Raw genomic sequence first — 24,637 nt, forward strand, 5'->3', positions numbered from 1 at the left:
CCGACAGTGGTCAGTGTCTGTGGGTGAGACAGTGGTACACCCCAATCCTGTAGCAGCCTTTCAGACACATCCTGTGGAAGTTTTAAAGGGTGTTGGTCCATGTGATCAATTATCAGACTGCCGCCTGATTGGTTGGATCATCATCACATCTCACCTGTGATTTTAACACTTGAGATGTGTGAAGGTTGAGTTGTAATGGGAGCCTCGTCATGGGGTACCATTGTACTTACCCACATGCTGGGGATCCCATCCTGCACGTGTCTCCATGTCGCGAGGGACGCCAGCTTACCACTTCCGGTATAGCAATGGTTACGATACGTCACTTCCGGTGACGCGTCTTGCTACGTCATCGGTTGCTAAGTACATGGAGGCACGTCAGTATTAGTTCTTAGGTACGACTTGAGCGGCTTGCGTTGCCATGGCTACCCCGAGGTGGCCAGTACCCAGTCGCCCTGTTTGCAGGGGTTTGTTGTCTTGGCGCAGCAGTGGCCGCATCTACATATCCCTGCAGAGTCACCTAGATAGCCACTATGTATCCAACATTTCTATAAGTAGTCTTCATTCTGATTACACCAGTATTTGGCAAATATCAGCTTGCAGACGGCATTGTAAATTTAGTATTACATAGTTAATTTGTTCAATGGCTACTGGGAATGTAGAGTGTCAATAGTGACACTCTATAAAAGTTGTTTTAAGGTTGGTCAAGGTAGGACAAATTTCTCATGTTAAGTTATTTCCCTCTCTAAGTTGTTTTAAGCCACTAAATTGCCATTAGGGCACTGCGTGACTGATGCATCACATAGAGATTCCAGCATATGTAGATAGATCTATACAATACCCTCTATTCAAATAAAAGGTGCATATGATAGGTTCTCATTTAGGCCTTTTGGAGCTACTGTATCACATCTAAATATCCACTTGGTCTCTCTCTGTAGGATAGCGCGATCCCAGTCGCCCCCTCTTTGATTTGGGGTCACCACATCAATCCCCATAAATTTGATGTGATTGATGTTTCCTGCATGGCATGTGTTCATGTGTCTGGCGACCGGAGTGTCCCTATTGTGGGTGATGTCGCCCAGATGAGCTCCAATTCTTCGTCTAAGTTCAAGTTTTGTTTTACCTATATATTCTAGCCCACACGTACATACTGCTCTGTATATGACACCTCGTGTTCTACAATTAATAAAGGACCGAATGTCGTATGATTTACCTGTCACATTGGCTGTAAAGCTCTTACATGTATGCATTACAGGGCAGGCTACGCAGCCACTACATTTGTGGTTGCCCTTGATGTCAGAGGTCAGCCACGTTTCCTGTTCTGGTGCTATGAAGTGACTTTGCACCAGATAATCTCTCAGGCAACGTCCTCTCCTGTATGTCAACTGCGGGGAGGGGCCTATCACATCGTGTAGGTCTGGGTCCATGTTCAATATGGGCCAGTGGTCTGCTATGATGCGTCTGATAGAGTCCGCATCACCACTATATGTGGTAATCATTCTTATCGGTTCTTTTTTGTGGGATTTGTCCTTAGGTGAGTTAAGTAGGGCTGTCCGGTCCTTTTGTAGTGCCACCTTGTAGGCGGATCTCAATATACCGTCCGGATATCCCTTTTCAAGGAATCTGTCCCTGAGGTCAGTCGCTTGTCTTTTGAACTCTGGGATGGATGAGCAGTTTCGTCTAAGTCTTAGATATTGGCCCCTGGGGATGCCACGTCTAAGGGGGAGGGGATGGTTGCTTTCCCATCGGAGTAGGGCGTTAGTGGCCGTAGGTTTTCTGTATACCGTGGTTTCAATTTGGCCACGGTGGTCTTTCTTAATCAGAACATCAAGGAAAGGTAGTTCGTTCTCATGGATGTCAAATGTAAAACGCAATCCTATGTTGTTGTGGTTTAGTGATATGACAAAATCCTCAAACTCCTGTCTTGATTTACTCCAAACAACAAATATATCATCGATATATCTCAGCCATATTTCTATGCCTCCGGTATTTTCCTCCTTCTCTCCAAACACCACAGTTTCCTCCCACCAGCCCAGGAGCAAATTGGCGTATGTGGGCGCGCACGCCCACCCCATCGCCGTGCCCCTGAGCTGGTGGTATATCCTCTTGTCGAAGAGGAAGCAGTTGTGAGTTAGAGAGAACTGTAGGAGAGATAAAATCATGTTGTTGTGTGGTCGGTACTGCGTACCCCGTGTCCCAATAAAGTGAGATGTGGCTCTGATGCCTGATTCGTGCGGAATGGATGAGTATAACGCTTCAACATCTATACTCGCTAGGAAGCATTGGGTGCCTACATTCACATCCTCCAGTCTATTTAGCAGGTCCAGGGTGTCCCTTATGTATGAGGGTAGGGACACTACGAATTGTCTCAGGACCTGATCGAGGTATGTCCCTATGTTTTGTATCAGGCTGTCTATTCCCGAGACTATCGGTCTTCCCTCCCTGGTTGGGTGCCTTTGTGTATTTTTGGGACCAAGTAGAAGGTTGCCATTTTGGGATATTTGGGTAGTAGGAATTTATATTCATCATCACTTATGAGTTCCTAAGTTCTTGCAGTATCTAAGATCTTTTTGAGTTCATTGTGAAATGTGGACAATGGATTGGTGGACAGTACTGCATATGATCCTCTGTCTTTTAGAAGGTCCAGGCACATCTGTTTGTAGTCTGCCGTATTCATAACTACTATGTTCCCCCCCTTATCTGATGGTTTTATTATTATCCCCTTTTCTTTCTGAAGGGTATTTAAAGCTGTATTCTCTTGTTTGGTCAGATTAAATGAGGGTTTAGGGGACATGTAAGTGTTTAGCTTGTCACTTACCATGCCGAGGAATACATCAATTGGTGAAGCATCTCCAATTGGAGGCATATGTGTATTTTTATTCCTCAGTGTGGTAAATGGTCCTTTTCCTGTTTTGTGGGTTATCTTCCTGGAGGCTAAATAACAGTCGGACATCAGGTAATAGGTCACTCGGAATGCCGAGTTCTTTACTGGTTTTCAGATCCTTTCTTTTGTGGAATTTGTGCCATTTGAGTTTACGGACAAATAAGTTGAGGTCTTTAATCACCCCAAACCTGTCGGCCCTCTCAGTAGGCACAAAAGAGAGACCCTTACTCAGAAGGCTCATCTCGGCGCTACTTAGAGCCCTTGATGAGAGATTTACTATCTGAGTTGTGTTGGTGGTATTTGTTGTTGGGAAAGTGCTGGTAGTGTTTGTTGTAGACTGCCCTTGCTTCGCAGAGGGTAGTGTTGTTCTAAAAAACCCCGCACGTCACCTGTTAGTGTCTGGGGGTTATTTTTGTGTCCACGTCCTCTGCCTCTCCCTCTGTTTTTGTTTTTATGCTGGGTTTTCTTTAATTCCGTGTCTGAGGCTTCAGCCTCAGTGGATGACCCTTCTGTGTCTGTGTCACGTTTTTTATAGCTCCCCACGTACGCTCTGTTTTTCTTAAAGTCAAGTAGATCTCTAAGGAATATGTTTGCGTTCTTTCAAGTGGTATTGGAAGCGTTCTATAGCATTCTGGAGCTGATTCTCAGGTTCAGAATCAAATTTTTTTGTGATTTCTATCTGTTCCTTTAGTTTAGCCTCCAGTCGTGTCAGTACATTTTTTTCCTCCTCTAAGAGGAGCTGCATAAGTCTCAAAGAACTGTTTGTGGCCTCTTTCTCCCACCTGGTGAGTAGTGAGGGGCTACGGCAACGGGGTGCCGGGACTAGGGTGATTCGAAGTCCTCTTGGCACAATATTGTTACTTATGTAGTTTTCTAGGCACTGGACCTCCCACCAAGAGGTGATTTGGTCTTTGTATGCTTTATTTAGTTCCTTAAATGCTACATTAAAGGAGGGAATATATCTTTTCTGTGTGAAGTCCTTATCTGAAAATACGTCCCTAGCCTCATTTAGCCATTGTTGAGTGTCCAAACCAATGGATAAAAAGCCAGCCATAACAACTTAGTGGAAACAATCAAATACAATTGCAGTAGATTTGGTTATTTATACTGTCTGTAGCCTCTTTTACCTGGCTAAAGGATTCACCTGCCACATTGCTTGCATTAAATTTTAAATGGTGAAGGCATTAAAATGTAACTTTTATTAATATTACGTTTAAAAGCAAAACAAAACAAAAGGTATATACTTTCAACCACCAGGATAGTCTCACTGATCTCTCAGGTAATGTGTCGATATATAGAGCATAGGGGACCTGTAGAGGTAATCAAATAATACAGGGATGGTTGCAACATATGGTGACTCTACTATCTACACCAGTGCACATAGTAAAAGGCATAGATCTCACCCATCTTGTCGTCACGGTGGGGGAGGTAGGGATGATCCGTCACCGGCACTTGTAGGTCAGGATAACGATGACTGCACTGCCCCTATTGTGCCCTGTGTTGTAAGATCGCCCTTATTGTCCCAATGTTGCTCCCGTCCTAACAAGGATGGTCCCAAGCTATCCCTATAAGTTAGAAAAAAACCTATTTTGCCCTATACAACCGGTATCTAGTCTTCCCGACGCGTTTCCAGTGCCACTTGTTGTGGAACTTTCATCAGGGGAATGAAAAATAGTGGATGGCTGTAGGTCCGCCGACAGTGGTCAGTGGTCAGAGCTTTACAGCCAATGTGACAGGTAAATCATACGACATTCGGTCCTTTATTAATTGTAGAACACGAGGTGTCATATACAGAGCAGTATGTACGTGTGGGCTAGAATATATAGGTAAAACAAAACTTGAACTTAGACGAAGAATTGGAGCTCATCTGGGCGACATCACCCACAATAGGGACACTCCGGTCGCCAGACACATGAACACATGCCATGCAGGAAACATCAATCACATCAAATTTATGGGGATTGATGTGGTGACCCCAAATCAAAGAGGGGGCGACTGGGATTGCGCTATCCTACAGAGAGAGACCAAGTGGATATTCAGATGTGATACAGTAGCTCCAAAAGGCCTAAATGAGAACCTATCATATGCACCTTTTATTTGAATAGAGGGTATTGTATAGATCTATCTACATATGCTGGAATCTCTATGTGATGCATCAGTCACGCAGTGCCCTAATGGCAATTTAGTGGCTTAAAACAACTTAGAGGGGGAAATAACTTAACATGAGAAATAGTTTACTGAAATTTGTCCTACCTTGACCAACCTTAAAACAACTTTTATAGAGTGTCACTATTAGTCCCAGTAGCCATTGAACAAATTAACTATGTAATACTAAATTTACAATGCCGTCTGCAAGCTGATATTTGCCAAATACAGGTGTAATCAGAATGAAGACGACTTATAGAAATGTTGGATACATAGTGGCTATCTAGGTGACTCTGCAGGGATATGTAGATGCGGCCACTGCTGCGCCAAGACAACAAACCCCTGCAAACAGGGCGACTGGGTACTGGCCACCTCGGGGTAGCCATGGCAACGCAAGCCGCTCAAGTCGTACCTAAGAACTAATACTGACGTGCCTCCATGTACTTAGCAACCGATGACGTAGCAAGACGCGTCACCGGAAGTGACGTATCGTAACCATCGCTATACCGGAAGTGGTAAGCTGGCGTCCCTCGCGACATGGAGACACGTGCAGGATGGGATCCCCAGCATGTGGGTAAGTACAATGGTACCCCATGACGAGGCTCCCATTACAACTCAACCTTCACACATCTCAAGTGTTAAAATCACAGGTGAGATGTGATGATGATCCAACCAATCAGGCGGCAGTCTGATAATTGATCACATGGACCAACACCCTTTAAAACTTCCACAGGATGTGTCTGAAAGGCTGCTACAGGATTGGGGTGTACCACTGTCTCACCCACAGACACTGACCACTGTCGGCGGACCTACAGCCATCCACTATTTTTCATTCCCCTGATGAAAGTTCCACAACGAGTGGCACTGGAAACGCGTCGGGAAGACTAGATACCGGTTGTAAAGGGCAAAATAGGGTTTTTTCTAACTTGTAGGGATAGCTTGGGACCGTCCTTGTTAGGACGGGAGCAACATTGGGACAATAAGGGCGATCTTACAACACAGGGCACAATAGGGGCAGTGCAGTCATCGTTATCCTGACCTACAAGTGCCGGTGACGGATCATCCCTACCTCCCCCACCGTGACGACAAGATGGGTGAGATCTATGCCTTTTACTATGTGCACTGGTGTAGATAGTAGAGTCACCATATGTTGCAACCATCCCTGTATTATTTGATTACCTCTACAGGTCCCCTATGCTCTATATATCGACACATTACCTGAGAGATCAGTGAGACTATCCTGGTGGTTGAAAGTATATACCTTTTTGTTTTGTTTTGCTTTTAAACGTAATATTAATAAAAGTTACATTTTAATGCCTTCACCATTTAAAATTTAGTTATTTAATGTAATTTAGCCAAAGAATGCAATTATCTCTAGGCCCAAAAGTGATATAAAGTCTCTCCAGACATTGACACTGGATTGGTGTTAAACTGAATTACAGTATAAATAATTCATTGTTAAGTTGTATATGTATTTTGACAATGTTTTATTGCATTCCTATTCAGGAGCTACTAGATGCTATGATGCCTTATCTTCTGATTTCCTAAGAAATACTCTGGCATCTTTTGTGCATCTGGGGATTGTAAAAAACAATAAAACGTAAGTACATTATCATTTATATGACTATGTTGTACACATTTCTGGCAATCTTGGCATCTTTGGTAGTAAAGTATAAATAAACAAAATTACATAAATCAATAGTGCAGATTATAAAAGTAAACTTTGTACAATACTTTATTAAATAAATATGATCCTGTATACTTCCCTCTGCTTTTCTGTCCTATACTCCACTCACAGCTGCGATATAAAGGAACCTGAGTTTCCCAGTGACTAAGCTATTTACAGTCCTTTGTTAGTCTTATCACATTAGAGAGCTAAATCATCAAGTGCAATATTTGTTTGGTATGGAAATAGTTAATCTTACCTTGTCTCTGTGCTGTTAATTGGACCGGAGATGCACTGCTCACTGCAGGAAAACTGCAGGTAAAAAGGAAGAGCGGCCTCTTTATTTAACGAATGTTTATTACAAAGATACATTTTGGAAGACAATTTGTCTGTATAGATTAGTCAAAATATTCAGATTCAAGAAACATATTGTCAGGACTCGGGGTCAGTGAACCCCCTGGACCGCGGGAGTTGGTACTAGTTGACACCGTCGTTTTTATGTACCGTCGTTTTTACAATCATCAAATTTTGTACAGCCATTCTGTGTGACTCAGGAAATGTCATAGACTTGGTTTTGAGCCGAAATTTTCAACCCGTGCTTTACAAAATCCACTTATATCCAACCACCATATACAGGAGCCATTGTCTGCTACTGATGTTGCAGTTGAAAGCTGAGCCGTGATTGGTTGCTGTTCTGCCAAAGGTCATTAATGTGAGCTTTGGTTACTATAGGCAATGAATAGAAGACAACTTATGTGTGAGGTAAGATGGATAGGGATACAGAGATGGGGGGGGAAATTTATCAAAAATGTCTGAGGTAAAACTTGAGCTTTGATTGCTTGCCTTAGGCAACTAGAGCAGTTCTCCTCTGACACTTCTGATAAATCTCCCCATAGACAAAGTGACAGTCGGAGACAGAAACAGTCACTGAAAGAGACGGTCACAGACAGTCACTGAAAGAGATGAGGGGACAGTACCTCAGAAAACTCCTTGTAGTAATTGTTAGTGAAGCCGTGTAGCCCTGTTATTCCCTTTTACAAGAAATATACACAGCTATTAAATCTTAAAGTTATCAGTGATGGTAATGTTTCAGTTCCGAAATAACCATTTTAGTAGATTTATTCTAAATATGTCCTACTGTATCTCTAGGGAGATCCCTTGAACAAAAATGCCAGACTATAAACACATATGAATGGTAAAACTCGCAGAAAATCTTTATTATTGTCAATACATATGATAAATTCCATAATATTTACTTCTAAAAAAATGCAGTATACAGATGGTACAACGCAGAATTAAGGGGTCTCCAGACAAAGAATGGAGAGTGATGCAGTATATAAAGGGAAAAGACTGAGCATACTATCCTGGCGGGAAAACAATAACACTACACATATATAGGCTTGTGCCATTCTCAGCATTCTTTGCAATGTGGTTAGATTCAAATACACCCACCCTGAGAATAAATGTCTTACCCAGATGTTATTATGATGATCCTCCAATGTCCAGGATGGCTCCGTCCCCGCTGCGCGTTTCGGCTCAAATGGAGCTTTCATCTGGTAACTGCTTGTAAACTTATCAGTGATGGTAATGTTTCAGTTCCAGAGACTCCTTAAAACCAACACCTTGAAATATAAAATTCCTTTAAAGGGAACCTACCACCACAAATCTACCTATAAAGGTAGATTGGGTGGTAGGTGGATCAATGGGATGTGAGGATAGCCCTTTTAAGGGCTAATCCTCACGTCCCCACACTTTTTTGCTAACTTTTATTAGACTTTTATGCAAATTTACTTATGCGGCTACTGGGGTGTGGAGTAGCCGCATCTGAGGTTACATGAGGCGGCTACTCCACGCCAAGGTAGGCTCTTTTCCCCTCCTACTCACCATCTTCGGCACGCAGCTCCGTGTAGCTGCGCGCCCTCGTCCGGCGATCCTGCCGCCTGCGCATGCGCAGAAGAGCAGGCCCGCATTTGCACGGTCACTGCTCCGAAACAGGCGCAGGCCTGCTCTTCTGCGCATGCGCAGACGGCAGGATCGCTGGACAAGGGCGCGCAGCTACGTGAAGCTGCACGCCGAAGATGTTGAGTAGGAGGGAAAAGAGGCTACCGGGGCGTGGAGTAGCCGCCTCGTGTAACCTCAGATGCGGCTACTCCACACCCCAGTAGCCGCATAAGTAAATTTGCATAAAAGTCTAATAAAAGTTATCAAAAAAGTGTGGGGACGTGAGGATTAGCCCTTAAAAGGGCTATCCTCACGTCCCATTGATCCACCTACCACCCGATCTACCTTTATAGGTAGATTAGTGGTGGAAGGTTCCCTTTAAGGTGTTGGCTGAATGAGAATGATGTTTAGGAATGTTTAAAATAATAATTATTTAGCTGACATGCACTTGAACATGGCTTTTTTTTCAAATTATTCCGAAATAACCATTTTAGTAGATTTAATCTAATACAGGCAGTCCCCAGGTTACATACAGGGTAGGGTGCATAGGTTTGTTCTTAAGTTGAATTTGTATGTAAGTCGAAACTATATATTTTATAATTGTAGTTCCAGACATTTTTTTTTTTTTTTTGCCCCAGTGACAAATGGAGTTTCAAATGTTTTTGCTGCAATGGGGCAAGGGTTATCAATAGAGCTTCATTACAGACACCTTACAGCTGATCATTGCAGCCAGGGACTATAGTAAAGCATTCAGAGAGCTTCACCAGAGATCACAGTGGGCAGAGGGGTCCGCCTGTAACTATGGGTCGTCTGTAAGTCGGGTGTCCTTAAGTAGGGAACCGCCTGTAGTATAGATTATGGTCAGATAAACTCATCTCTATTCTTAAAGGGGTATTCTCGTCTGGGAACTCACATTCTGTTTCATTAATCTGCCATATGTAAACATTTCTTCAATTAGATGTTATTAAAAAAAATGTTCCTGTGTGAAGATAATTTCTCATAAATGTAGCCATATGGTCCCTTAGAAGCCAGACTGTGTCCTTGGAAACGGCCACGTCTGCTGGAGTGATTGCACAAAGAAACAAATAGTTTTTGTATATGAAATGTCCGGCAGTTACTGCAGGTCTCACAGACGTCCTGTGGTAATGATTGCTGAATCCTGGTGGTCCGGCAGGACTCTATAGTGCAAGCCTGGTGGTCGCATCCAAGGAAGCTATCTCGTTTCTAAGGGACAACATGGTCACATTTATGAGAAATTATCTTCACACAGGAACATTTTGATTATTAACATCCAATTGAAGAAATGTTTACATATGGCAAATGAATTTAATTAAATGTAAATGCCCTGATGGGAATACCCTTTTAAGTATGTTTTGCGTGCGTGAGAAAAGAATAAAAAATCTCTATCTACAGGGTGTGGTACGTGCCAAGTATGCTTCTCTTTGGGAAATTGTTAATAAATCTGTGTGACCATCTAATTGAAAATCCTCGACGTATATACTGAATGCCACATAGCTATATTAAAATCTCCTGCAAGTATAATCAATCCTTGTTTGCACGTGTTCAGAAGCTTTGACAATGTGGTATAGAATCTAGTCTTTTGACACTTGGGGGCATAAACTAGGTTGTACATCAAACAAAACCAATAAAGCATGTGCAAAAAACTACATATGCTAAGTGTAGTGAATATATTAAGCTAAGTTTTCCAAAATATAATGTAACCTGGTTTAACTCCTCTTGTTTTGTGATAGCATAAATTTTAGCCATTTCTCAAACCTATAAAACGGGCATTTGCTTACACAGCTGAGACTAACATAGCCTAATTTCTTCTTCCTGAGGAAATGCGATAGAGGAAGCACGACTAGTCATTCTGTCCTCTATTTCTTGAATGGATTTCCCTAAGAAGTAGAGTCTCGTGAGGGGTGAAGAAATAAGGGAGAGGATGACGCACCAATAATGCTGAGAGGTTATTAAAGAGACAATGGCTGAAGGCAATAGTGTGATTGTACTTATTGTGTTTTAAGTTAATGGATAATCTCTAACAGTTATGATAGGAATATTCCATAAATCAGCCAAATGCTTGGGTATCATCATTTCGAACTTGCATGCCAAAATCTTGTAAACGTTGAGTCCTTCTTTTGAGATGCACTTCTCTGTGATAAGCCAATGCATCAAGCAGCCCAAGATTCCAAATGCTCTTTTATAGGGTAAAGCTGTCATAACTCCCTCTTACCTTCTTCCCTTTCCAAAGAAATTGAATAAAAATTTAGCTTGGCAAAAAAATATGTAGGCCTAAAAAAAATATTGAGACCATTTGAAGTAGGTAGAGTATTTTTGGCATGATAAAAACTTTCTGCAGGGTTTTAGGACCTAACTATGAAATGTAAGGCAGTGCAAATAAATCTAGAGACAATTAAAGTTATTGTTGTTAGGAGGCATAGTTTTCTATATAAAGGAGAAATAAATCTTTGGTCAATGTGAAGTACTTAAGGCTAGTAGATTGCCATTGAACTTTTTCAGGGAATCAACTATATTGCCAAGACATTCAAAGCTTCTTACTTTTTAATTTAAAAATTTGAGAGTCTGTCAAATTTGTGAAAGCGTTCCATTACACAAGGTAGGGATTGTTTCTGGTCTTCTGCATTATGCATCATGCAACATGTTCCCTACTGACTAATGTTAGTCCAGTAATCTGTGGTTGGCTACTTAATGCTTGTAAGAGTGTTTCCATTACTATAATAAATGTATAGGAGACGGTGGGGAAAATTTACTTACCCGGTCCTGTCGCGATCCCCAATCCGGACCGTCCGACAAAGATGAAGTCCGGCGCGATTCACATAGCTCGTGCTCCCGAGTTCCTGCATCCGTTGCTTCCCCGCAGAGGTCCACCGGAGTTCACCTTCTTCTTCCCGGTGCTTGTAAGTGCGTGTCTTGCGACAAAATTTGAAATGTTAAATCCCGAGCGTAGTTCGAATTCGTCGGGTTGTCCGACGGCCCGCCCCCTAATTTCTGTCGCGTGCAAGCCGGAACAGTGCGCCGTGGAAAGATGGCAGTGCAGGCAGCCTGTTCTCCCGTTTAGACCTCAGCCCCAGCTCTGAGGTCCTCCCTGCACACAGAGCTGCACTTACTACACACTGGAGGCCATGCACCCAAGGCCTTCCTGCATGGTGCAAAAGGGGAGTGCTGGAAGGTGACTGTAGTGTGTAGGAAATGCTTGTGCGTGTTGTGAGCAGGGGGAGGGGGCTGGTGCGTGTTGTGAGCAGGGGGAGGGGGCAGATGAGTGTTGTGAGCAGGGGGAGGGGAGCTGGTGAGTGTTGTGAGCGGGGGAGGAGGGCTGGTGCGTGTTCTGAGCGGGGGAGGGAGGGCTGGTGCATGTTGTGAGCGGGGGAGGGAGGGCTGGTGCAGCATGTTGTGAGAGCGGAGGAGGGGGGGCTGGTGTGTGTTGTGAGCTAGGAGTTGTGAGGTAGAAGTTGTTGTGTTTTCTGAGCCAGGAGGGGGTCTTTATTCATGTTGTGAACAAGGGAGAGGGGCCGCTGTGTGTTGTGAGTGAGATGGGGCTGGTGGGTGTTGCAATTGGGGAATGGGGGCTCACATGTGTTGTGATTGGGGGATGGAGACTTCTTTGTTGGTTGGGGAAGGGGGTTGCTGCATGTTGTGAGCAGGGAGGAGGACTGGTGCATGTTGTGAGCATTGAGAGGACTTGTGCTTGTTGTGAGCAGGGGATGGAGACTTGTTCATTATCGGTTGGGTAAGCGGGGCTAGTTCATATTATGAGAGGGGTATGTCAGTGATGGGGCTTGTGTCTCATATTGCTATACAATATGTACAGTATTGTGCTGTATGTGTAGGTCCACATGGATACAAATGTAGCTGGTTGTGTTCAAGCCAAGAATCTGTCACATTTGTACTTTACATGGACCTTGATGGCTGAATTGGTCCATCTAATCCGGCTGTGGAAGTGTGATAATGCCTCCACATTTTTTTTTGAATATTTGGCAATGTACATAGGGTTCGTTCTCACATCTCACTAACTACACACTGGAGGCCATGCACCCAAGGCCTTCCTGCATGGTGCAAAAGGGGAGTGCTGGAAGGTGACTGTAGTGTGTGTAAGACACTGAAGGGGTTAACTGTGGATGGGCAGTATGTTTCCCCTAGGTTTACCTATTATGCAGGGCCATAGTGCTGAGGTTGTGTTGTCCAGCACCTTGGACACAGGTGGTGGGAGCAGCCTAAGCAGTCTGCATAAAGTGGCTGAGCAGAGCTGAGAGGGTTGTCTCTCTGACAGGAGGCTGGAGAGCACACAGCCCTGACCTCTGTGCCTGGAGCAGCAAAGTATTTTGTAGTGGTGAGTTAGAGATTCACTGTATAGTTAGCACCCTGACGGGTAGGATATTATTTTTTGTTGCCTGAATGTGAAGGCTCTTTTATTTTGTTCCTGCTGCAATAAACGCAGGCTAGACCTGTTTTGGACTGTACCTTGGTGTCCCTGTCTTGAACTGCATCACAACACCCCGCTACCACGGTCTCTACTGGGCCAAATCTCCCACATATGGTGCTTCGGATTGCGGGCAGTTCAAAAAGACACACACCTGAAAGGCTCGCTACATCCTGCAACATTGCATGGCCATACTCCAGCAGCAGGAGGAGGCCAGAGCTAATCGGCAGCAGCAGCAGGAAGAGTCCCAGGCTAATCGGCAGCTGCAGCAAGCCATGCTCCATCAGCAGGAGGAGAGGTCCCGCCAGCAGCAAGCCATGTTCCAGCTGCAGGAGGAGAGGTCCCGCCAGCAGCAGGAAGAGTCCCGAGCCATGTTCCAGCTGATGATAGAAAAGTTTTCTGGCATTATGGCAGCACCGCAAGCTATGACTACTGAGGGGTCCCATACTGGTTTGCAAGGGTACCCGGTTGTCCAGCGTTCCACACGGGCTGCAGTACAAAAGGCTTTACAAAAAATGACGGCGACCGACGACGTGGAGGCGTATCTCACTGTGTTCGAGCGAGTAGCTGAGCGAGAGGAGTTACCAGCTGAGCAGTGGGCAGATGAAGGCTTACTACGACCTGAGTGAAGCTGAGGCCCGTGAGTACCCCCAGCTAAAGGCGGAGATTCTGGCTCATCTTGGGGTCACCGTTCAAGTTCGTTCCAGCCGGGTCCACCAGTGGGCTTACTCAGAAAAACTACCCCCACGCTCCCAAATGCATGACCTGATCCATCTTGTCCGAAAGTGGCTACAACCAGTGGACTGCACCCCAGCACAGATGGTGGAGAGAGTGGTTCTTGACAAGTTCACCCGTTCTCTGCCCTCTCGGCTCCAGCGATGGGTTGGACAGGCCGGTCCCACAAATGCTGAGGAACTCGTGTCCCTAGTAGAGAGATATCGGGCTACGGAGGATCTTCTACTTACCTCTCCCACACGAAGCAGTGCCAGTGACAAGGTCACCAAACCATCTGGCAAGACTGCTACTGCGGAAAAGGGGAGACAGGTCAGGTTGGCAGGGGGTTCATTGGGGGGCTTGGATACCCAGAAACCCAGTGAGGCTCGTGACAGAGGTCATAGCCGTATCCAGTGCTGGCGATGCCATGAAATGGGCCATATTGCTGCCAACTGTCCACTGTCAGTGGAGCCAATGGACTACAACTAGACCCGGCAAGTGTCGATGTTTGCCCGGCCGGTTCTGACAGCCGAGTCGGTCACGGATGCAGAACCCCAAGTGTGTATGGTCACAATCGGGGGTCACACAGTGGAAGCCTTGCTAGACTCGGGGAGTCTGGTCACCCTGGTGCGGGGAACTTTGGTTAATCCTGGACTATACAGTGGGCGGAAAGTGGGAGTGTTGTGTATACATGGGGACACTCGCGAATATCCCACTGCTGTCATCAACCTACATACCCGTTGTGGTACTATTACCCATGAAGTGGGGGTGGTGGGGACCCTGTTTCATGAGGCTATTATCGGCAGAGACTTACCAGTGTTTTGGGACCTCTGGAGAAGAAGACCCACCTCAGGTGCTATTGCAGATAATGGACATCAGGTATGTCCGGCCTTGGCCCCTGAACCCTTTGAGGCCAATGTTCCCACGCCAGCAGTAGGGGTGACCCCATGTGATGAATTCTCTCCCCTAGAGGTCCTAGCTGGTGAGGTCGAGGGCCACGAGGAGGTAGCCGACCTGCCGGACCTTGAGATTTCCCGTGAAAATTTTGGGGCTGCACAGCTACAGGACCCTACCTTGTTTAAAGCATGGGAGAATGTTAAAGTGACAAATGGGGTACTCCAAATACCAGGGGCTGACAAAATATACCCCCGAATGGTGATTGTTGGGGAACTGTTGTACAGGGTTGACCAGGTACGGGGTAAGGAGGTTGAGCAACTTTTAGTACCCCAATCTCACCGTAGGCTGGTGCTAGATTTGGCACATAAACATGTGCTGGGAGGGCACCTAGGTGCTGAGAAGACCCGAGAGAGGATCCTGCAGAGATTTTTCTGGCCTGGGGTGTGGGAGGAGGTAAACCGGTATTGTAGCTCCTGCCCTGAGTGCCAACTTACTGCCCCGTTGTCCCACTTCAGGAGTCCTCTGGTCCCGTTACCAATCATAGAGGTGCCGTTTGAACGGATTGCTATGGATTTGGTTGGCCCCATAGTCAAGTCCACAAGGGGGCACCAGTACATCCTGGTTATCCTGGACTACGCTATGCGATATCCAGATGCAAACCCGTTAAGGAACACCTCCTCCAAAAACATTGCTAGGGAGCTGTTCCAGGTATTCTCCCGCACAGGCCTTCCCAAGGAAATCTTGACTGACCAGGGGACCCCATTCATGTCTAGAGTAATGAAGGAGATGTGTAAACTACTCCAGGTTAAACAGCTCCGCACCTCTGTATATCATCCTCAGACAGATGGCCTGGTCGAGAGGTTTAACAAGACCTTGAAGAGGATGCTAAAGAGGGTGGTCAGCAAAGATGGGAAGGACTGGGATTGTTTGTTGCCTTATTTGATGTTTGCCATAAGTGAAGTTCCCCAGTCCTCCACAGGTTTCTCACCCTTTGAGCTGTGACCGTTCCCCACGTGGGCTTTTGGATGTAGCTAAGGAGACCTGGGAACAGGAGAGGACCCCCCACCGTAGTGTGATTGAACACGTCTCCCTTATGCAGGACCGCATAGCGGCGGTAATGCCCCTTGTAAAGGAGCACATGACAAGGGCACAAGAGGCCCAGTCTAGGGTCTACAATAGATCAGCCAGACTCAGGACCTTTAACCCAGGCGATAGAGTGCTAGTTCTGGTGCCCACCGTTGAGAGTAAGTTCTTGGCAAAATGGCAAGGTCCATATGAGGTCATGGAGAAAGTGGGGGAGGTTAACTACAAGGTATCTCAGCCGGGGAGGAGGAAACCCGAACAGATATACCACGTGAACCTCATAAAGCCATGGAGGGAAAGGGAGTCCCTGATGGCCGTGGGAGTAGAAAAAGCGCCTGTCCCCAAGAAGGTGACACCGGAGGTAGGTGTACCCGATGCCAAGGTGCCTGAAGTACGGATCTCGGAGTCCCTCTCCAGGGCCCAGATTCAGGAAGCGAAGGAGTTTGTGCTCCGAAACGTGGATGTGTTCTCTAAGTTACCGGGTCGTACTTCAGTCATCAAGCATGACATCATAACCGAACCCCACATCCGGGTACACCAAAAACCCTTCCGGGTCCCTGAAGCACGCCGGCTAGCCATATCCGAAGAAGTCAGGCAGATGTTAGACCTGGGGGTTATCGAGGAGTCTAAAAGTGACTGGTCGAGTCCTATTGTGCTGATTCCCAAACCTGATGGTTCCCTACTAGAGATGAGCGAACATACTCGTCCGAGCTTGATGCACGTTCGAGCATTAGCGTACTCGAAACTGCTCGTTGCTCAGACGAATACTTCGCCCGCTCGAGAAAATGGCATCTCCCGCCGTTTTGCTTTTTGGCGGCCAGAAACAGAGCCAATCACAAGCCAGGAGACTCTGCACTCCACCCAGCATGACGTGGTACCCTTACACGTCGATAGCAGTGGTTGGCTGGCCAGATCAGGTGACCCTGGAATAGACTAGCCCCTGCCTGCGCTGCTCGGATCATTCTGTGTCTGGATGCAGCTAGGGAGAGAGCTGCTGCTGGTCAGGGAAAGCGTTAGGGTGTTCTATTAGAATAGTGTGAGGCAGGAGTGATTCTACAAGAACCCAACAGCCCTTCTTAGGGCTACAATAACGTTATACTTTTTTTTTTTTTTTATTTGCAGCTAGTACCATATTGTGAGGAATTAGCAGGGGGACTTGCTACCGTTGTGTTTAGCTCTTAGTGACACACATATCCACCTCAAACACCAAAGTGGGACAATTTATTAGGGGTTTGATTTCAATTAGGCACATTCTGCCAGTTTCTTTTTATTTTACGTTTATTTTTTCATAACTCAGCGTCATCTCATCTGGCATAGCAGTGTGCTTTCATACTTGGCTAGAAAATAGCCATAGGAGAATCCAAACGGCTTACTTGGGCCTACAATAGCGTTATATATTTTATTTCTGGTTGATCTGCTGGTGGCTGGCCTTGCTGTAGTGCATCTACTACCATATTGTGAGGAATTTGCAGTGAGACTTGCGACCGTTGTGTTTAGCGCTTAGTGACGCACATATCCATCGCAAAGACCGAAGTGGGATAATTTATTAGGGGTTGGATTGAAATTAGGCACAGTCTGCCATTTACTTTTTATTTTACGTTTATTTTTTCATAACTCAGCGTCATCTCATCTGGCATAGCAGTGTGCTTTCATACTTGGCTAGAAAATAGCCATAGCAATAGGATAGCATCGTTTGCTTTTAAAAACTAAAAAACACAAAAAAAAAGTTTAAAAAAAATTAAAGTTATAACTTTCATTTTCAAAATGTTTAACCCGAGGACTAGGGGTAGAGGACGAGGGTGGGGACGTGGGCGTCCAACTACTGCAGGGGTCAGAGGCCGTGGTCCTGGGCGGGATGAGACATCACCTGCTGATGAGGGAGCAGGGGAACACCGCAGAGCTACACTCCCTAGGTTCATGTCTGAAGTTACTGGGACTCGTGGTAGAGCACTGTTGAGGCCAGAACAGTGCGAACAGGTGATGTCGTGGATTGCCGACAATGCTTCGAGCAATTTGTCCACCAGTCAGTCTTCCACGCAGTCCACCCATGTCACCGAAATCGGCACTCCTCCAGCTCCTGCACCTCAGCCTCCTCCCCCCCAGTCTGCCCCCTCCCAGGAAAATTTGGCATTTGAACCGGCATACTCTGAGGAACTGTTTTCTGGACCCTTCCCACAGTCACAAACCACTTGTCCGGTTGCTGCTGAGCAATTTTCCGATGCCCAGGTTTTCCACCAGTCGCAGTCTGTGGGCGATGATGACCTTCTTGACGTAGTGGAAGAAGTGTGTAAAGAGGTGTCTGACGATGAGGAGACACGGTTGTCAGACAGTGGTGAAGTTGTTGTCAGGGCAGGAAGTCCGAGGGGGGAGCAGACTGAGGGATCGGAGGATAATGAGGTAACAGACCCAAGCTGGGTTGAGAGGCCGGGTGAACACAGTGCTTCTGAGACGGAGGAGAGTCCTCGACCAGAACAGGTTGGAAGAGGCAGTGGTGGGGCCAGACGGAGAGGCAGGGCCAGAGCTGGTGCATCAGCGCCAAATGTGTCACGTAGTGAAGCTCCCGTGGCGAGGGCTCCCGCGGCGAGGGCTAGATTTTCAGAAGTCTGGAGATTCTTTAAGGAAACACCGGATGACCGACGGACTGTGGTGTGCAACCTTTGCCAAACCAGGATCAGCAGGGGTTCCACCACTACTAGCTTAACTACCACCAGTATGCGCAGGCATATGAATGCTAAACACCCCACTCAGTGGCACCAAGCCCGTTCACCTCCGGCCGTGCACACCACTGCTCCTTCCCCTGTGTCAGCTGATAGTCAGCCCCCTGCCCAGGACCCTGGCACAAAAACCCCATCGTCGCCTCCACGATCCTCCACAGCATCCACCAGCGTTCAGCTCTCCATACCCCAGACGCTGGAGCGGAAAAGGAAATATAGTGCAACCCACCCGCACGCCCAAGCCCTTAATGTCCACATCTCCAGATTGCTTAGCCTGGAGATGCTGCCCTATAGGCTAGTAGAGACCGAGGCCTTTCGCAACCTCATAGCGGCGGCCGCCCCTCGGTATTCGGTCCCCAGCCGCCACTACTTTTCCCGATGTGCCGTCCCAGCCCTGCACAAGCACGTGTCAGACAACATCATCCGTGCCCTGACCAACGCCGTTTCTGACAAGGTCCACCTGACCACGGACACGTGGACGAGTGCTGCCGGGCAGGGCCAGCAGGCGGTGCTCAAACTGCTGAGCCTAGGCGATAAAAGGCACACCGCTCAAGAACTATTACAGGGCATCACGGCGCAGACTGATGGCTGTGGCTGGCACCGCTGAACCTGAAGCCAGGCATGGTTGTGTGTGACAACGGCCGTAACCTGGTGGCGGCTCTGCAACTCGGCAGACTGACACATGTGCCATGCCTGGCCCATGTGTTAAATCTGATAGTTCAGCGTTTCCTCAAGACATACCCCAATCTGTCTGATTTGCTCACGAAGGTGCGCCGCATCTGTGCGCATTTCAGGAAGTCCAGCACAGATGCTGCCACTCTCAGGGCAGCGCAGCGCCACCTCCAACTGCCTGCTCACCGACTGTTGTGCGACTTGCCCACGAGGTGGAATTCAACATTAACCATGTTATCCAGAGTTTACCAGCAGCGCAGAGCGATTGTAGACTGCCAGATGTCAACTTCCACCAGAACTGGTAGTCAGGTCAGTCAGCTTCCTCAAGTCTACAATGATGAGTGGACGTGGATGTCTGATATCTGTCAGGTGCTGAGAAACTTCGAGGAGTCAACACAGATGGTCAGTGGCGATGCCGCCATCATCAGCCTCACCATCCCGCTGCTTGGCCTGTTGAAAAACTCTCTGATCAGCATGAAGTCGGAAGCATGAAGTCACAAGAGACGGGGGAAGAAGATTCCCTTGTTGATAGCCAAAGCACCCTCAGGTCTGTTTCTCAGCGCATATCGGAGGAGGTGGAGGAGGATGAGGAGGAAGAGGAGGAGAAGGTTGGCGAGACACAAGAGGGGACCATTGTTCAGTCCTTCACTGTTCAGCGTGTATGGGCAGAAGAAGAGGAGTTGGAGGAGGAGGAAATGGGCAGTCAGGCCAGTGAGGGGAGTGAATTCTTGCGCGTTGGGACATATGGCAGATTTCATGCTAGGCTGCCTATCCCGTGACCCTCGCGTTCAAAGAATTTATTCCAGCACCGATTACTGGGTATTCACTCTCCTGGACCCACGGTACAAGCAAAATCTTTCCACTCTCATCCCTGGAGAGGAAAGGAGTGTGAGAATGCATGAATACCAGCAGGCCCTGGTGCACAAGCTGAAACAGTATTTCCCTTCTGACAGCGCTAGCGGCAGAGTGCGTAGTTCTGCGGGACAAGTAGCGAGGGAGAGTAGGCGAGCAGGCAGCTTGTCCAGCACTGGCAAGGGTACGCTTTACAAGGCTTTTGCCAGCTTTATGTCACCCCAGCAAGACACTGTCACCTGTCCCCAGTCTCGGCAGAGTAGGGCTGATCTTTACAGAAAGATGGTGAGGGAGTACGTAGCTGACCATACCATCGTCCTAAATGATCACACAGCTCCCTACAACTACTGGGTCGACTGACAGCGCTGACAGGCTGACGCTTATTAAGATGAATAAAGCCTGGATTTCTCATAATTTCCAATCTCCACCAGGTGAAGGAAGCTCAACCTGAATAATTTATGCACTCCTCCTCCTCATTTTCCTCCTTCTCCTCCTCTTTGTACACTAAAGCAGAGGAAACTGTCTATTTTTTGACAGGGCCCACTGGCTCTAGCTATAGTACTCTATGCATTTAATTTTTCTGGAGGGCCACCTACCTGCTCCTCTGGTTTGAAAACTTTTTTGGACTGCCACATACAGGCACTATCCAAATTAAATTGTCTCCATAGCAGCCTCCACACGTTGTCTCCATTGCTACCTCCAAAAGTCGTCCATATAGCTGCCTCCATACATCGTCCCCTTATCAAACGAGGTGTGTCAGGCAGAAATTTGGGTTGTTTTCATGGATTCCACATCAAAGTTGTTAACTTTGTCGCCACCCTGCTGTGTTATCCACAAAATATACTGGCAAACTTTTATGATTAACCGATATTATTTCAGCGCTTCTTGCGCATCTGTTGATTACACTGCTGTGTAATCCACAAAATATACTGCCAAACTTTTACCATTTCCGGATATTATTTCAGCGCTTCTTGCGCATCTGTTTACATTCCCCTCACCCGCCATATCCCAAACTTATAAGAACGCTACTACACTTAACTTGGTGGAGGCTGGGACCGAGTCTGAACCTGGGGCTGGAGATATACTGGCGACGCCGAGGATTGCGGGGCCTACCTCGGTGCAGGTCTCAAAGGCCTACTATACCTCCTCCTCCTCCCACCCCTCCTCCACCTCCTCCTCCTCCGAATTACCATCCGTGGGCATGGCGCCATCAGTCGGTAGCTCTAGGCACAGCAGCAGTGCCGTCGCTAAGCGACAGCAGGCGGTGCTCAAACTGCTGAGCCTAGGCGATAAAAGGCACACCGCCCAAGAGCTATTACAGGGCATTCCACATCAAACTTGTTAACTTTGTCACCACCCTGCTGTGTAATCCACAAAATATACTGGCAAACTTTTATCATTTACCGATATTATTTCAGCGCTTCTTGCGCATCTGTTTACATTCCCCTCACCCGCCATATCCCAAACTTATAAGAACGCTACTACACTTGATCTTATACAAAAGGTTCTTAGAAGTGCTGTTTGGGGAGTAGCCTAGAGACAGGGGCTTGGATTGGCGAAAGCTCGTCTGGCAGCGGAGCGCCAGCTCCATCCCAAGATCCAACTAACATAGTTTTAACTGCAGCACCTTTAATCTACTACTAGTTCACTGCCTCCATAATAATAATAATAATAATAATAATAATAATCTTTATTTATATAGCCCCATCATATTCCGTAGCGCTTTACAAATCATAGGAAACAAATACAAATGTAATATAACAGAGCACAACATTTGTATGGAACAACGGGAGTGAGGTCCCTGCTCGCTAGAGCTTACGGTTTATGAAGATGATGGGGTAACACGAGGTAAAAGAATATTTAATGGTCAAGCCATACTTCTTAGGGAATAGAACAAAATATAATAAATGGAATTGCTGTCGCTTGAACCACTCAGCCGTCATCTTATATACCAGGTCCAGGGTGAATGGGACTGCAGAGAAGTCTGGTGCCTGTTGGTTGCTGGATAACAGATGGGAGGACGACACAAGGCTGGTTAGTAGAAGAGTTAAAACTTCATGCAGTTAATGAGTGTTATAGGCTTGCCTAAAGAAATGGGTTTTAAGAGCACGTTTGAAACTTTGGAGGTTAGGTATTAGTCTGATAGTCCAGGGCAGAGCATTCCATAGAATGGGTGCAGCTCTAGAGAAGTCTTGGAGACGCGAGTGGGAGGTCCGCACTAGGGTAGAGGTTAATCTAAGATCACTGGCGGATCTAAGAGCACGGGTTGGGCGATAGACTGAGATAAGAAAGGAGAGGTAGGGGGGTGCAGCATTATACAGAGCTTTATGGATGAGGGTTATTATTTTAAACTGTATTCGAAAGGAGACTGGCAGCCAGTGCAGCGACTGGCATGAACTGTAGGCATACATGGTCCCCTTATCAAACGAGCTGTGTCAGGCAGAATTTTGGGTTGTTTTCATGGCTTTTACACCGTTAACTTTGTCGCCACCCTGCTGTGTAATCCACAAAATATACTGGCAAACTTTTATCATTTACCAATATTATTTCAGCGCTTTTTGCGCATCTGTTTACATTCCCCTCACCCACCATATCCTAAACTTATAAGAACGCTACTACACTTGATCTTATACAAAAGGTTCTTAGAAGTGCTGTTTGGGGAGTAGCCTAGAGACAGGGGCTTGGATTGGCGAAAGCTCGCCTGGCAGCGAAGCGCCAGCTCCATGCCAAGATCCAACTAACATAGTTTTAACTGCAGCACCTTTAATCTACTACTAGTTCACTGCCTCCATACATGGTCCCCTTATCAAACGAGCTGTGTCAGGCAGAATTTTGGATTGTTTTCATGGATTCCATGTTAACTTTGTCGCCACCCTGCTGTGTAATCCACAAAATATACTGGCAAACTTTTATCATGTACCGATATTATTTGAGCGCTTCTTGCTCACCTCCTTTGGTTCCTCTCTGCCACCCAATGGTTTGAAGCCTGAGACCATTTAGGGTATGTCGCCATGCCACTCTCTAGCCTGCCGCTGCTGCCGCTGCCTCTGCATGCCGTCCCCTATAGTGTCAGGGTCAATTATTGGATGTTTTAGATGCTATCTAGCTTCATTCTGTCACTCTGTCATGGCCATGCTGTTGCCCATAATTTTGGCCTAATGGTGAGTTTAAGCAGCCTCAGAGGCATCCATGCATGCTGCCCCTGCTGTTTCCTGTCCATTTCCATGGTGTTTCCATCCTTTTCTGAGGTTTCCAGGTGTTTGGCCAAGCTTCCCTGTGCAGAGCCTTGCTCCCCTTGAAAAATGCTCGAGTCTCCCATTGACTTCAATGGGGCTCGTTATTCGAGACGAGCACTCGAGCATCGGGAAAAGTTCGTCTCGAATAACGAGTACCCGAGCATTTTAGTGCTCGCTCATCTCTATTCCCTACGGTTCTGCAATGACTTTAGGAAGTTGAACGAGGTGTCCAAATTTGATTCTTATCCTATGCCCAGAGTTGACGAGTTGATAGAACGACTTGGACAGTCTAGGTTCTTCTCCACCCTTGACCTGACGAAAGGGTATTGGCAGGTACCCCTTACTGACAGGGCTAAAGAGAAGACCGCTTTTGTTACTCCTGATGGGCTATTTCAGTATGTGGTACTCCCCTTTGGGCTACATGGGGCTCCCGCCACATTCCAGAGGTTAATGGATCTCGTGCTAAAACCTCACCGGAGATATGCCTCGGCCTACCTGGATGACATCATAGTCTATAGTAACGATTGGGAGAGTCATCTAGCCAAGGTACAAGCAGTGGTAGACTCCCTGAGGGAAGCAGGGTTGACAGCGAACCCCCAAAAATGTGCACTTGGTCTGGAAGAGGCCTGTTACCTGGGGTACCATATTGAGCGAGGTGTCATCAAACCCCAAGTAAATAAAGTGGAGGCGATACAGCAGTGGCCACGACCTATGAGCAAGAAGCAAGTCAGGGCTTTCCTAGGCATAGTGGGCTACCGATTTATTCCCGATTTTGCGACAATAGCGGCACCCCTGACTGACCTGACCAAGGGTAGCAGGTCGGTAATGGTAAAGTGGAGTGAAGAGGCTGAGGGGGCGTTTCAGCGACTTAAGACTGTTTTGTGTGAGGGACCGGTACTGATCACCCCTAACTTAACCAAGACCTTTATTGTGCAGACTGATACTTCTGACGTGGGCTTAGGGGCTGTCCTGTCCCAAGTAGTGGACGGTGAGAAACATCCCGTGACATTCCTGAGCCGCAAGCTCACACCCCCTGAGAAGAATTATAGCATAGTTGAGAGGGAGTGCTTGGCGATTAAATGGGCTCTGGAATCCCTGAGATATTACTTGATAGGGTGACAGTTTACAATAGTGACCGATCACTCTCCCCTCACCTGGATGAGTCGGGCCAAAGAGAGGAACGCCAAGGTCACAAGGTGGTTCCTAATGTTGCAGAATTTCAAGTTCACGGTAGAACATCGAGCAGGAAAGCTGCATGGGAATGCCGATGCCCTGTCTTGTACCCACTGTCTGATGGCCAAAAGTGTTCGCCCCCACAGGGTCTAACAGAGGGGGAGGGTATGTAAGACACTGAAGGGGTTAACTGTGGATGGGCGGTATGTTTCCCCTAGGTTTTCC

At 46.9% G+C, this 24,637-nt stretch overlaps 1 protein-coding gene across 6 annotated transcripts in view; it reads left to right on the forward strand.

The window, feature by feature from the left end:
• Positions 1-24,637, forward strand: part of GNPAT (glyceronephosphate O-acyltransferase) — a 159,557-nt gene that overhangs the window by 88,707 nt on the left and 46,213 nt on the right. For all 6 annotated transcript variants that reach the window (XM_072141110.1, XM_072141112.1, XM_072141109.1 and 3 more), the window contains one exon: positions 6,533-6,626. In XM_072141110.1, the coding sequence (XP_071997211.1) occupies positions 6,533-6,626 (94 nt within the window). The remainder of the gene's footprint in view (positions 1-6,532; positions 6,627-24,637) is intronic.

Source organism: Engystomops pustulosus, chromosome 3 (genome assembly GCF_040894005.1).
Source record: "Engystomops pustulosus chromosome 3, aEngPut4.maternal, whole genome shotgun sequence".
Classification (NCBI taxonomy): Eukaryota; Metazoa; Chordata; class Amphibia; order Anura; family Leptodactylidae; genus Engystomops; species Engystomops pustulosus.